The sequence below is a fragment of the Rhinopithecus bieti genome, unplaced genomic scaffold (genome assembly GCF_001698545.2).
Source record: "Rhinopithecus bieti isolate Rb0 unplaced genomic scaffold, ASM169854v2 scaffold_23868, whole genome shotgun sequence".
Classification (NCBI taxonomy): Eukaryota; Metazoa; Chordata; class Mammalia; order Primates; family Cercopithecidae; genus Rhinopithecus; species Rhinopithecus bieti.
Genome location: NW_016811202.1, coordinates 438,451 through 453,383, shown reverse-complemented (window position 1 = coordinate 453,383; position 14,933 = coordinate 438,451). Strand labels below are relative to the sequence as shown.

General features: G+C 52.9%; 1 protein-coding gene across 1 annotated transcript in view; it reads right to left on the bottom strand.

The window, feature by feature from the left end:
- Positions 1-12,845, bottom strand: part of MYO7A (myosin VIIA) — an 89,710-nt gene extending 76,865 nt beyond the window's left edge. The window contains exons 1-2 of the mRNA XM_017893590.1: positions 12,600-12,845; positions 10,443-10,506 (exon numbers count right to left, since the gene is read on the bottom strand). Of these exons, the coding sequence (XP_017749079.1) occupies positions 10,443-10,460 (18 nt within the window). The 5' untranslated portion in view covers positions 10,461-10,506; positions 12,600-12,845. The remainder of the gene's footprint in view (positions 1-10,442; positions 10,507-12,599) is intronic.
- Positions 12,846-14,933: the final 2,088 nt, after the last annotated feature.

Sequence of the window (14,933 nt, the reverse complement as noted above, 5' to 3'; positions counted from 1 at the left end):
AGTCAGGCTAGTCCCAAACCCAAACTTCCTCTCAGAAAAGTAAGAAAATTGGAGAGGCTTGGGAGTGGAAGAGAACTCCTGTTTATGGAGCATTCACTGTGGGCCCGGGCTCCATAGGCTGCATCCCATAAACTGCCCCATTTAATCCTCATAGCTGCTTGTGCCCAAGCCCTGCTGCACTCCCCGACCCTGGGCTTACCCCTGACAGCCACCCCACACTGGATCTGCTCCCCTTCCCTACTGGCCTGGAGCTCCCCAGGGTGGGGCTGGGTCTGAGTCCCTCATCTGTGGCTCCCCAGAGCCCAGCCCAGAGCGGGCCTCAGTGAGAGAGAAGGGGTGGGGAGCACATTCACTTGTGGGCGACAGTATGTGGCCAGGGGACTGTCTCCAATTTCTCTCCTCAAAGAGGTCAAGAAACATGCCCAAGGTCACACAGCTGTTTTTGTGGCAGAGCCAGGACTGAAGCCCAGGTCTGAGAAACCCCAAATCCAGGGCTCTTTCCTGACATTCCCTGGGCCCAGCCCCACATGTAGCTCAGTGAGCAAAACAAGAAGTACTGATAGAGTCCTCTGTGCCCAGATGGCTCATGGGCCCTGAAGGCAAGCTGGAGACAGGCTGAGGGCAACTGGAAGGCAGGGGTCTAAGTCACCTGTATCCCCCAGCCTAGCATGGGGCCTGGCACACAGAAAATATTTGTTTCCCCCTGGGAGAAGATAAAATAACCAAAATCAAAAAAACTTCATGTGAGCAGGAAATGGAGATTCCTAGAGGCTGAGTGAAGCACTTGGGGCCACACAGCAAACAGACATGACTAGAACTCTTTTTACTTAGGGCTGTCACCAAAGGGCAGTGACCAAACTATCTCTGCTCTAGGTCAGACTTAAGGAAACAGTTTCAGATGGAAGGGGAGAGGCTTCAGGGAGAATTCTGGGGTCTTAGGACTTCTGAAGGGGAACATTCCTGTGGCCCTAGGGAAAGTTGTTGAAGCATTGCAATGCAGGAAGGTTGTAAGGATCCTCATTTTACAGCTGAAGAAACTGAGGGCCAAAGAAAGAAAGGAACCTGACCACAGTCACTCATCAAACCAGTGACTGACAGGACTGTTAGCATCTAGAGGACAGAGCCAGGACCAAAACCAGGGTGGGTCAAGAGTCACTGGCTCAGAGGGAGAAGGAAGGGAGGGAGGAAGCCATGAAAGAAGATGAAGCTTCATTGAGGGGCAGGAGGCAAGTGAGAAAGGGGAACCAGGCTCCAGGTAGGACCCCACCACTCCCTCCCATCCCCATGGCTAGCCCCAGGCACCCCACCACTGCATCTGGCCCCATTCCTACACCATGTTCCGTGACAACTTTACACACTCTATGGGGCACCTTGCTTGGTCTCATCTTGAATGGAAGATCTCGTTTGTGACATGACACATGCCTCAGCATGGCTGTGTAACGTGGGGCAAGTCCCAGCTTCTGTCCTATCAAATATGTGACCAGGGCAGAGGGTCTCCCAGGCCCCGGTAGCTATGCAGGCTCCCAGCCCCACAGTCATGACTTCCTAGAACGGGTCTGTTCAAATGTTCTCAGGGGTACTCCAAAACCCCTGTGGGGCCTCCCCTCCAGGAAAGCCAGCACACATCTACAGTGAACACATAGTCAGGATGTCTGGCTTGTAGTCCCAGCTCCACCACTAACACTGTGTCTCTTTGGGTGAGGCACTCAACCTTTCTGGGCCTCAGTTTCCACCAGCCTTGAAATGGAAGGAGTCAGTGCATGTAAAGATGAGAGACCCACACAAATGCACATTGTTCTTTCTGTCTACCCTCCTTCCTCCCAGGCATCAAGCCGGTCTTGGGCCAATATTAATAATTCCCCATGGGGCCTTAGCCCTTTCTGTCTCTTCCTTACTCTAGGACCAGGCCTGGGGTCAGTCCCTGTTTATGGAGCCTGTTTCAGGACATTTTGCCCCTCGTTATCTTTGTGATCACTCCGGGACACTGGTTTTATCACCCCATTTTCACAGATGGGAAACGTGAGCCAAGCGTCTTGCCAGTGTCTAGTTGCTAAACATAGTTTGGAGAGGAGACCAGTGGGCCGAGCTTTCCCTTCCACCAGCGGTCAGCCAGTCCACAAACTATGGTTCGGGTCCCTCTGTGCACCTGGAGGTGCTCCCTGCTCTGGACCTCAGCAAATGCAGGACACCCCTGCCCAGACATGGCCTGCCTGGCTTGGGTTTCCCAGATGCAAAACCTCCCCTCCCAGGAAAGGGCAGCCGCGGCCAAGTTCACGCTGGGGGAGGTCAGAGACCACAGGTGGTATCCTGGGGCTGCAGTCCATGCACACCCTGAAGCTTAGCGACCCTGTTTGTGGCCCGCCCAGCTTCTAACGGGGAGAGGGGGCGGGGTGGGGACTGAGGCCCGAGGCAAGGCGCCCTCCCCCTCCCATCTCCCCTCCCGGTCCGGGCCTCACCGGCAGGACAGCATAGGTCTTGAACGCCTGGTTCAGGCTGCGCACCAGCGCCCACTTGCCGAGCTGCGGGACACCCGCGGGGTCGGCAGAGTCGGCGGGGTCGGCGGGGGGCTCCATGGTGTGGCGATGGCGGCACTGCTCCGGCTCCCTAATTCACCTAATCCCGTGCGCGCCGCCCGCCCCGGAACCCTAAACCGGGCCATCTGCCGCGGGTCCATGGCAACGGCGGCTTAGGTGACGCCCGCGGGCAGGACTGCGAGGGGGCGCCCGCACCACCCCGGCCCCCTCCGTCTCGGCAGAACCCCCCACAACCCCACTTCGCCGGGAATTCCAGGCGGCCTCACTGGCACCGTGGCGGTAGGCCTGGGATAAACGTGGCACCTGGCACCGCACCTGACCGCGGTTTTGGAAAAAATCGGTGTGTTTTCTATGGAAGGAAACACGAGGATGTTATGGAATAGAACGCGGGAAACTCCCGGGGTTTTTAAGACTAAACGGGAGATGCATTGAAGATATTTCTGGCTCCCTGGCTGCTTCTGGGGAGTGAGGGCAGATACACAGTTTCCTTCTGGGGCAAGCTTGGGGAAAAGCCCCTGAAGAGTCTGTGTCCTCCTCCCGCAGCCCCAGAGGTCAAATAGCAGCCCACATCCATCCTGCAGGAGAGGCCTTGGAGGCCTGGTGTGGGGTCCCCTGAACTCCCCAGGACAGCTGCATCATCTCGATGGCTCAGAGCTCTCCCTGCAATGGGACGAGCTGGCCTCCTGTGTCCTAGCAGCCACACAGGGCTGGGCACCAGGCATCGGTCGATGCTGGGCTGTGAGCCGGAGGCCACCATCCCATCCCGAGGGCCGGGAAGGCCCAGGCCCTGTGACTCCCCTCCCATTCCTTCCTTCTCGCCTCGCCCTGCCTATCTTTGTCCTCCTCCCCTCTTTCCTCCCTTTTTTTTTCTCTTCTCTTTTCAAGGCCTCCAGTCTGCATTTGTGGCCCTCCGCATTGCCTAGTATCCTGGAAGCCAACTGCTCCCCAACAAATGAAAAACGGCAGAGAGTGAGGGCTGGGGACTGGACGGGAGGAATGGCAAGGAAAAAGACAGTGATGCCTCACACAAGGCTCAGAGCCACCCAGGATGGGTCCAGTTCTACCCCACTCCCCGTCCCAGCCTTGGGGACCCAGGGCTCTGCTGCCCAGCACAAAGCTGACTGATCAGTGATTCCCACCCACTTCCTGTGACCTCTCAGGGACACTGCTCTCAGGAGAGGTCCTTCTCCGAGTCAAGCCGAAAACAAGCACGTCTGTCTCTCCCCACCCACCTACAGCAGCACAATGGAACAGGAATCAGACCTCAGACACAAGGAAGCGCTAGTGGTGAGCTTCTGAGCATTCTTCCATAAGTCCATATAACCCACCTTTACTGAGTACAGGCTCAGACTAAAACACAAAAGACACTGTTAACAAGACATGTCCTCAGAGCTCCCAGCCTGGTGTAGTGGACAGACCCAGGCGCAGATAAGGATGGTACCAGCAGATAAGAGGCAGATTAGCCCTGGAGACACAGGATAGCGCGGTTGCTAAGAGTTTGGACCCTGGAGTCAGGGCTTAGTTTCAATCCCAGCTCAGCCACTCACAAGCTGTGTTACCTTGGGCAAGTTCCTCAACCTCTATGTTCCTTTCTTTCCTCATCCGTCAGGTGACAAAATGACAGTGCTTCCACGTGTTCGTGAGGATTTAACAGGTTAAGATGCATAATGCACCTAGATTGGTGCCTGTTAGAGCAAATGTATATGAGTGCCAGTCATGGTTAACTAAGGGAGTTGTGTTAGGGGTGACAGCTGGGTTTTATGATTTTTTTTAGGCAGACATTAGGGGAAAGGGCATCTCAGGAAGAGGGAACAGCAAATTCAGAGAATCAGAGGAGAGAGGGAAGAGATCGTAAAGTAGGTCTGGCGACTAGTGGCTAAAGAGAGGTCCCCTGGGGGAGACCCTGCAAGGCGCTAAGAACCTGACTTTGCCAGGTTCCAGACTGACTACTGAGACCACCCCTGAGCTGGAGGAATAAGCCTCTTCTCCACAAGTGGCAAAGACAGAGACTCTTGAAAGCCGCAACAGAGAGGTGACTCATTCTATACAACGAATCCTTAATATGAGTCTCGGCTGATTTCTCATCAGAAACCATGGCGGCCAGAAGGCAGCAGGATGGCATATTTAAAATGATGAAAGAATAAAAAAACTGTCAAGAAAGAATTCTGTATCTGGCATGACTATCCTTCACAAAGGAAGGAGAAATGAAGACATTCCCGTGTAAGTAAAAGCTGAGGGAGTTTGTCACTGGTTGACTTGCCCTATAAGAAATGCTAAAAATTAAAAGACATTGAACAACAACAAAACAACCAATCCAATTCAAAAATGGGCATAGGCAAGAGTTTGATTGCACCACTGCACACCAGCCTAGGTGACAGAGTGAGACCGTGTCTCCAAAACAAACAAACAAACACAGGCATAGGACTGAAATAGACATTTCTCCAAAAAAGATATACAAAGAGCCAAGAAGCACATGAAAAGATGCTCAGCATCACTCATCATTAGGAAAATGCAAATCATAACCACAATGAGATATCACTGTACACCCGTTAGGATGGCTATTACTAAAAAACAAAACAAAAAATAAGTTTTGGCAAAGATGTGGAGAAAATGGAACCCTTATGCACTGCTGGTGGGAATGTAAAATAATACAAATGTTGTGAAAAACACTATGGCAGTTCCTAAAAAAATTACAATGAGAATTACCATATGACCCAGCAATTCTACTTCTGGATATATACTCAAAAGAATTAAAAGCAGAATCTCAAAGAGATCTTTGCACACCTATGTTCAAAGCAGTATTAATTATAATAGCTAAAAAACAGAAGCAATCCAAGGGTTTCTCAATAGATGAATGAATAAACAATATGTGGTATAAACATGTAATAAAACATTACTCAGCCTTAAAAAGGAAGGAAATTCTGACACATGCTATTAATACAACATGGATGAACCTTGAAGATATTATGCTAAGTGAAGTAAGTCATCACAAAAAGACAAATAGTGTATGATTCCACTTATGTGAGGTACCTAGAGTAGTCAAATCAAAACCATAAAGCAGAATGGTGGTTGCCAGGGGCGGCAGGGAGAGGGGAATGGGGAGTTATTGTTCAATGGATAGAATTTTTATTTTACAAGATGAAAAGAATTGTAGAAATTGATAGTGGTGATGGTCATGCAACATTGTGAATGTATTTAATGCCACTGAACTATGCACTTAAAGTGGTTAAATGGGGCCAGGCACAGGGCTCATTCCTGTAACCCTAGCACTTTGGGAGACTGAGGCGAGTGGATCACCTGAGGTCAGAGGTTCAAGACCAGCCTGGCCAACATGGTAAAACCCCATTTCTACTAAAAATACAGAAATTAGCTGGGGATGGTGGCAGGGACCTGTAATCCCAGGTACTCAGGAGGCTGAGGCAGGAGAATCACTTGAACCTGGGAAGCATAAGTTGCAGTGAGCCGAGATCACACCACTGCACTCCAACCTGGGTGACAGAGTGAGACTCTGTCTCAAAAAAAAAAAAAATTGGAAAAAAAAATTAGAGTACAGTAGACAGTAATGCAAAGCTATACGAAAAAAAATAAAGAACACTGGTAAAGGCACTTGCATAGATAAATAGAAAAGTCATATTTGACCAGGCACGGTGATAGGGTGCCTGTACTCCCAGCCACTTGGGAGGCTGAGGCAGCAGGGCTGCCTGAGCCTGGGAGTTCAAAGCTGTAGTACACCACTATTGCACTTGTGAATAGCATCTGCACTCCAGCTTGGGCAATATAGTAAGACTCCATCTCTTAAACAAACAAACAAAAAACAGTATTGTTGTATTTTTGGTCTGTAACTACTTTCTTTTCTGTGTGATTTAAAAGACAAATGTATAACATAATGATACATCTATGTTAACTGGCACACAATGTACAAAGATGCAATTTGGACAATAAACAACATAAAGGGGGAGAGAGAAAACTATAAAGGAACATAATTTTTAGATATTATTGAAGCTAATTTGGCCTTAACTCAAACTACATTGCTATAGATTTAAGATGTTATTTGTAGGCCACGTGCAGTGGCTCATACCTGTAATCCCAGCACTTTGAGAGGCTGAGGCAGGCAGATCACTTGAGGTCAGGAGTTCGAGACCAATATGGTGAAACCCCCGTCTCTACTAAAAATAAAACAATTAGCCAGGCATGGTGGTGCATGCTTGTAATCCCAGCTACTCGGGAGGCTGAGGCAGGAGAATTGCTTGAACCCGGGAGGCAGAGGTTGCAGTGAGCCGAGATCACACCACTGCACTCCAGCCTGGGCGACAAGAGCAAAACTCCAACTCAAAAAAAAAGATGTTATTTGTAAACCTAAGAATAACCATTGAGGAAAAAAACTTTTAAAATACACAGAAGAGTAAATGAGAATCAAAACAGTACTTTAGAAAAAAAAAAAAAGTCAATTAAACACAAAAGAAAGCAGTAATGAGGAATTGAGGAGGAAAAGATATAAGATATACAGAAAACATAGCAAAATGACAGAAGTCCTTCCTTAACAGTAATTACTTTACATGTAAATGGATTAAACTCTCCAACCAAAAGGTAAAGATTGGCAGAATGGATCAGAACAAAACAAAACAAAGAAAACAAAAACCAACCACATGATCTAACTATATGCTGCTTACAAGAGATCCACTTTAGATCCAAAGACACAAATAGGTTAAAAGTAGAAGGATTTCATGCAAATAGTATTCCATGCAAATAGTAACCAAAAGACAGCTGGGATGACTATACTATCGGACATAGATGTTAAGTCAAAATCATTACAAGAAACAAAGAAGGACATTATATTTTACTAAAAGCATCAATCCAACTGTTCTCAACAGCCCACAAATTTACCTCCAAACCTCCCTCTGCCCACAAATCTGGGCCAAGTACACAGAGTCCCTACCCTGGCCCCACCATGAAGCCGGGAGTCATGACATACTGAAGCACAGAAGCCCTCCTTATGGTCCTTAAAGACATGAGTCAGGCGCACTACAGAGCTCTGAGTTCTTATTCCAGCCCTGGACAAATCCTTCTCCCTGAGACCTCAGCCCCTGTATGTTCATGAAGGACTGCAGTAGCTGTCTCATGGCTTTCCATGTCCACCCTCTCCCAGGGAGGGCAGAAGCCTCTCCCATTCCCAGGCACCCTCCCATCCCTGTGCCCCCTGGGGACTCACTCTCACAGTTCTAGTCACAGGTGCCTTTCCTAGGTTTCTAAGTTGTCTCCCCACATTGGTCTGGGAACTCCTCCAAGGCAGGGAATAGTAGGTGAATGCCTGCTCTACCTGCCTTCAAGCAGGAAGTACGCTTCAGCTGCTTCCTTGGTCCTGAAAAAAAACCCAGCCCCAGGCCAAGATGGGCGGATCACAAGGTCAGGAGACTGAGACCATCCTGGCTAACACGGTGAAACCCCGTCTCTACTAAAAAAAAATACAAAAAAACTAGCCAGGCGTGGTGGCGGCGCCTGTAGTCCCAGCTACTCAGGAGGCTGAGGCAGGAGAATGGCGTAAACGTGGGAGGTGGAGCTTGCAGTGAGCTGAGATCCAGCCACTGCACTCCAACCTGGGCGACAGAGCGAGACTCTGTCTCAAAAAAAAAAAAAAAAAAACCAAAAAAACCCAGCCCCGGGGAGCTGACCTGCTCTGTAGTTCCACAGACCAAGCCCAGTGGGATCCATCCTGTCCTTTGCTGTGATGAGTGGGAGGGCCTTGGGCACGTTACTCAGCCTTCCTGAGCCTGTTTCCTCATATGCAAAATGCAGATTAAAAACCTCTTTTCCGGCCGGGTGCGGTGGCTCACACCTGTAATCCCAGCACTTTGGGAGGTCGAGGTGAGTGGATCACGAGGTCAGGAGATCGAGACCATCCTGGCTAACATGGTGAAACCCCATCTCTACTAAAAATACAAAAATTAATTGGATGTGGTGGCGTGTGTCTGTAATCCCAGCTACTCAGGAGGCTGAGGCAGGAGAATTGCTTGAATCAGGGAGTCGAAGGTTGCACTGAGCCAAAATCATGCCATAGCACTTCAGCCTGGTGACACAGTGAGACTCTGTCTCAAAACAAACAAGCAAACAAAAAACCCTCTTTTCCCGCAGCTGCCATTGTGAGGCTAAAATGCCATTTGGGACTCCATGAAAATGCTTCTTCCTTCATCTGCTTCCCCGGTCTGCCTCTCTCCTCCTCTCTTCCTGCCAGTCCTTCCCTATCCTGAAAGATCCATGGGAAACAGGATGAAGGCTGTCCCTCCTGTCCAGGACTCATCAGGAAGCCCCAGGTAGGCAGAGAAAGAAGGAGGACTGTGGACAAGGCTCTGGGGTTTGCAGAGCAGGGAAGCCTCCCAAAGGAAGCAGAGGCCACACTGAAGCCTGAGTAGAAGTCAGTCAGGCAAGAGAGGAAGCCAAGCGCTCTGTGGATCTTTCAGGACAGGGAAGGATGTGGCAGGAAGAGAGGAGAGGGCTGACCAGGGAAGCAGATGAAGGAAGAAGCATTTTCATGGAGCTCCACGTGGCATTTTAGCCTCGCATCAGCAGCTGTGGGAAAAGAGGCTTTTAATCTTCATTTTACATATGAGGAAACTGAGGCTCAGGAAGGCTGTGTAACGTACCCAAGGCCCTCCCACTCATCAATAGCAAAGCCTGGGCTGGAGCCCATTGGGTCTGGCCTGTGCAACTGCAGAGCTGGCTGGTTCACCAGGGCTGGGCTTTCTTCAGGACCAAGGAAGCAGCTGAGTGTACTTCCTACTTGAGGGCAGGCAGAGCAGGCATTCACCTACAAGACACTTGCTCCCAGCAGAGGCCACCCACAGCTGGAAGTGGGTCAGTGTTCAGAGGGGCAGGAGCGGAGGGGTGGTGAGGAGGTCCCTTCAGCCAGAGGCCTGCCTCAGAGGCCCCCTGAGGGAGGATGCCCCTGGAGAGCTATGGGAGCCCAGGCCCTGGCACACAGCAAACACTCAGCGAATGGACTTTTCCTCTCCTAGATCCTGCCCATCTCTAATGGGCATTTGAACAGGCTCTCAGGCCGAGGGGCTCTAGAGGGGCTCTCCTCCAGCCCCTAGGATGGAAGAATATCTGTCCTGATGCTGTCCTGAAGCCTGCCTCTCACTCACACACAGACACACACACACACACACTCATCTGCAAACAGGCCGGTCCGTGCAGCCTCAGGGTGGCCAGGCAAGGCTGAGCCATTGGCCTCTGGTGACCCTGGAGACCGAGAAGCTGCTGGCCAAGCCCCCACAGCACACAGCCCCACAAGCCCTACAGCCTGCTGCCAGGCCCACCTGGCTCAAGGCCCACATTCCTGGCTTCTGCTCTGGAGACCAGGAGCTCATTAGAGCCTCAGACTGATCACGGGGAAGGGCTGAGGGTCAGAGGCCACTGTGGCCCTCAGTAGGAAGGGGGGCTGGAGGACTCAGCTCAGGGCAGCACCTCTGCTACTTCCCATAAAATCCCAGGGGGCTCCAGCTCAAGCCATGTCACCCCCCGCCCTCCAGTCACTGCTCCCCAAGGCCCTAAGGATAAGTTGGGCTCAGGGCCGTTTCTGGCCTGGCTTTGGGAGCCTTGCCAACCTCCTCTCCTCTTCCCCAGGGACCTTTCCACATCTAGGCCTTTGCACATGCTGTTCCACTGCCTGGGATCGAGAGATGTCTGTAAATAAAATCATTTCTGCCCAATGGGGTGAGCCCGTGAGAGAGAAGGAAACCCCAGCCGGCACATCAGAGGGAACAGGTTTCAGACTGGGCCTGGAGGGCTGGGTTTGGAAGTCTAGCAATTTTCCAAGAGAACACCCTGGGGAGGGTGTCCCATGGGTAAGCATATGGAAGAGGGGATATGGGATGGGGAGGACAGGCCACCCAAAGAGGTGGGAGCACTGACCTGCTGAAGAATCACCATGGTCCCAAGTCAGGAGCTCCTGCTGCCCACTGGGCCAGGCACAGTTCTGCAGGGAGAGAGACAGTGTCATGCTTCTGGGCAGGCCAGCCCTGGAAGCCTGGAGCCTGGCTGGGGTCACCTGGGCTCCTCCCAAAGCCCCAGCTCCTCCTCCCTCGAGGGAATCCTCCCTGGCTTCTCTCCCTCTGGCCACTGCCCAACCTGCGTGACCTAAGCCTCAGCCACTGTCACCAGCACCACTGCCCAGAGCAGCTGAATTCTTCTTTCAGTCACTGTCATTCAGAGATTCCCAAAGGGCTCCTAGAAAGTAGTAAGTCTGGCCCCACCAGGGACCTATGGCAAAGGGGCCCAGAGAGGGACCAAGACTTGCCCAGGGTCACACAGCTAGCCAGAGCAAATTTAGGACTAGGACTTAATCTCCGGCACTCAGCTTAGGGATTGTCCCAGGAATGTGGGTGACAAGGACAAGCCTGAGAGAGGGGAAGGTCATGGGCTGGGCATGACCTGCTCACGGCACACCCTGCCTGAAACCTCTCAAGAGCACCCACTGCCCTCAGGATGGCTCTGTGCAGAGCACTGGCTGCCGACGGGGAGGCAGGGTCATTGGGGTCTGTCTCTGGCTGTGCTGCTGAATGCACCGCACCTGGGCCTGGGCTCCCCAGGCCCAGCACAGTCTGGCCCCTGCTGATGCCTCAGTCTTTTCTCTCACTGCCCACTCCCTTTCATACCCTTATACTTGGACATCCTCAGTGACTCACTTCCTGAAAAACGCCAGCTCTTGCCATCTCCTGGCCTTTACACACTGGCCCTTCTACCTGAAATTTTGACTAGTGAATTTCCACCTGTGGTTCATGGTTCAGTTCAGATGATACCTCCTCCAAGAAGCCTTCCCTGACCACCCCAAAGCTGCCAAGAGCCTCTATATTCCCCTTTATCCCATTTTGACTATATGCATTATGTTGTCAGGGTAAGGATCTGTCCCACCTCTGCCCCCAAAGTTGGGGAGTTGATCCAGGGTGGGATGTGGCCGGTGGGAGAGGGTCTGAGACATTGCCTTGTCTCCAGCCTTACCCAGCACAGGGCCAGGCCCAGAGATGGGCTCTGCAAGGAGCTTAAAAGGCAGCCCCAGCCTATAGGCCCTGGTGTGAGGCCCCTCTGGCTCCCAACCTGTCCCCTAGAATGCACATCAATTTTTCACAAGGGACCATTCAAAGCTGCTGGGCATTCGATCCTCTGCCCATGACACCGCCTGACACCCGAGCCCTGACCCCTGCTCTGGAGCTCTGGAACACAGCAAACCCACGGTCCTTCCAGAGACCTGAACTAGTCTGGGTGCCTGGTGGGGGTGTGGATTCTACAGGGCCAGCAGGCAAATGCCACTGGGCGCTTGTCTGAAGATGGTGCCCAGGCTGTGGAGCCGGCGCCCTATGCCAACATGAGCCGTGAGGGCTGGGGGCAGAGCCAGTCCTTTCACTAGAGATGTGGGGCTCCAAGGGATGTGGATCAGAGGAGAGTGGTGAGGGCATGGAATTTAAGGGCCACATGTTAAAATGACAAGACATACATTTTATTTCTAAAAATGAGAACTAGACCACGTTCAAGTTAATTTCTTTTCCAACTGACCACAGGGGCCATAGGCTGTATTTATATTTCTATGTCTCTGCCTGGTTTTACCTCTTCCCCACTACAACCCTGGCTGGTGGGGCTTCATACTCCCATTTCACAGATGGGACATTTGGTGCATAGAGGAAGGAAGTGACTTATCCAGAATTGGAGATAAACAGTGTCAAAGAGAAAGCAAAGGAGACAGAGAGAGAACGGACTCTTCTCTCTCTCTGCCACCACAGCATGTCTAGTCCCCTGGCCCCAGGATGCCCCTAACCCCAGCCCCAGCTCAGAGAAGATTTGATGGACAACATGCCCCTTGGCTCTTCCCTCCTCCAGAGGACACGCGTCCATCTTCCCAGGCTCAGGACAATTTCGTTCAGTGGCTGTGGTGACTGAGCCCTCAAGGGTGGCAGGAAGCCTAGTCCTAGGAGAAAGTGGCTGCAGGGCAGAGGATCTAGAGGTAGCTCAAGTCCATGACTCCTCCACATCCAAACCCCTCCCAACGCCCCAGGACAGTGGGCAGCCCATCCTTACCTGGGGCCCAGCTGCTCACTCTCAGTGGCCTGCCAGCCTGGTACAGCTGCCACCTGCACGGAGGACTCAGGAAGCTGGGGTCATGGGCCCAGCCAGTCTGCAAACACACGTCCCCTCTTCCTCTGTCTGGCTCCCAGTCTCGCTCTGGACGTCCCTCTGGATATTTTCCTTCCTCACCGTCTCTCTGTGTGTGTCTTGTCTCTCCCTCTCTCCTGCCCAGAGCGGCTGTCCAGCCAGCACTGCTGCCCTCCCCTCGTCATTCCACAGCCTTCTCCCAGGAGGCGGAGCCGGAGGGGGCCTCCAAGGTCTGGGTGCGGTGACATCAGCTTGGGGGACGGGCTGTGCTGGGGCTGGGACTAATGTCCAGAGGCTGCTCAGGGCTCTGTTCGGAGCACTGGCTGCCGACAGGGAGGCAGGGTCACTGGGGTCTGTCTCTGGCTGTGCTGCTGAATGCACCACACCTGGGCCTGGGCACCCCAGGCTGGCTTCAGGTGCCTCCTGTTGTTTGCAGGACACAGCCTGCTGGCTCAGCACCTGAGCAGGTGATCCTGACTTAGTCTCTGATATGCTGGGGTCTCAGCCCGCCACCCTCCTCCAGCCCCATTTCCTCCTCCTCCACCTGGCTGTTTGGGAGAGAGAACGGTCAGGCAGAGCATGGCAGGAGAGAGAGTGCTGAGCTATAGCCCTGCCTTCTGCGCCTTCTCCCTCCTGCACACCCACCCTTGCCTCTGATGTGTGTCGCCTGACGCTCGTCAATGCAACATTGCCCCCACAACCTGCTCTGCGGGTTGGGGACACATGTTATTCTGTAATCATCCAGAAACTTTGCCAAACCAGCTGACTAGGAGCCACCCCACATGTGACAGCGACACATACAAACTGAAGTGAAATCTGTGATTTAAAGGGGTGGGCGGAACCAAGCAAAGAGGAGCGCAGGTCTTTGTTATTAGCGTTGTCGAGGGTGGAGACCTCCCGGGGCCCTATCAGGACCTGGCAGTTTCTCCTTTCCGCCCTCGGTGGCCACGCACCTGTCGGCAGCCCCATCGTGCACCTCTCCAGGGCAGCTCTGAGTGGCAGAAGGATGTCTCTTTTGGGTCCCTAGCCCCCATAACTGGGGTGTCTGCAGGGAAGCTACCCAGAAGGTGGGGTGGGGGCTCAAAGGGGCGCTATAGCTCGCCAGCGCCGCCTGCTGGTCACAGGCCCCACTGCCCCGCTGCTTTCATCAGGCGGGCTGAGCACCGCTGGGAAGTGACCGTGACAGGAGGCAGCTTCTGCTAGGGCCTGGGTCCCCTCAGACCCGACGACCCTGACCCAGGAAGACCCCAGGATGCCAACTGCCCCTTAGTCTGGTGGGCCTAACAGGAGTCCAGGAATCCCTGGAACACAGTCCCCACGTAGGATTTACACCTGCTGCCGAAAGCTAGTACTGGCCACTCCTCAAGCCCCCTTCTCCATCCTCCCAGGCTGGGCAGGGCCAGTGGTGTCAGCCCTACACGGTGCGAAAATGAGACCCCAGGGGAGCACAGGGGAGCCCATGGCACACGGCTGGCAGCAGGGACAAAATGCAGTGAGCTGTGGGGATGGGGTAGAGAGGTGGGCAGGTTGTGGGGGACAGGGTGGCCTCCAAACACCAGGATGACAGCTACATTGTGCTCAGCCATGCTATGAACCAGACACTATGCCAAGCAGATCACACAATTTACAACGCCCATTTCTCAGTCCCGTGAAGAAAGCGAGGCATCTCAGTTCACTTTGCCCTCACACTGCACTCACCCCGTCTCCTAAGTCCAGTTTTTCATTGAGTCATCCATTCTGCTTTCAGAATCATCCCAACCCTGCTGCTTCCCACCACCACACCAGCTTCCTGGCCCAAGATGCCTGCGTCTGCCCTCAGTAGCCTCTGCTCTGGTCCCCCCACACCTTCCTGTGCCCCGAAAGCACATCTCCTCTTCCAAGCCTTTCATGCACGGATCAGGGAGTAGGCGTTCTCTAACCCAGCAGGCCCACACTGTCCCATCAGTAATGTGCGGTGTAGTTTGTCATGACCAGAGTATGTATTTGTGCTCCCTGCTCGTTTGTAGACTGTTCCAGAGCAGTGATTGCTATGCCTGGTTCCCCACATCCCAGGTGTCCAGGACAGGCCTTGGCACAAAGCCAGCCCCGTACAGATCTACTGAATTAAGGAATGACTGAATGATCCCCACAATCTCAGCTCACGGGTGCACCAGGCAGGCAGTGGGGTCTTCCCTCTGACTGGAGGACAGTCGCCCAGGCCTGGGGAATATTCCTCCATTGTCCCTTCCCCCCAGAGGGACAGAGAGACACAGGAAAGTC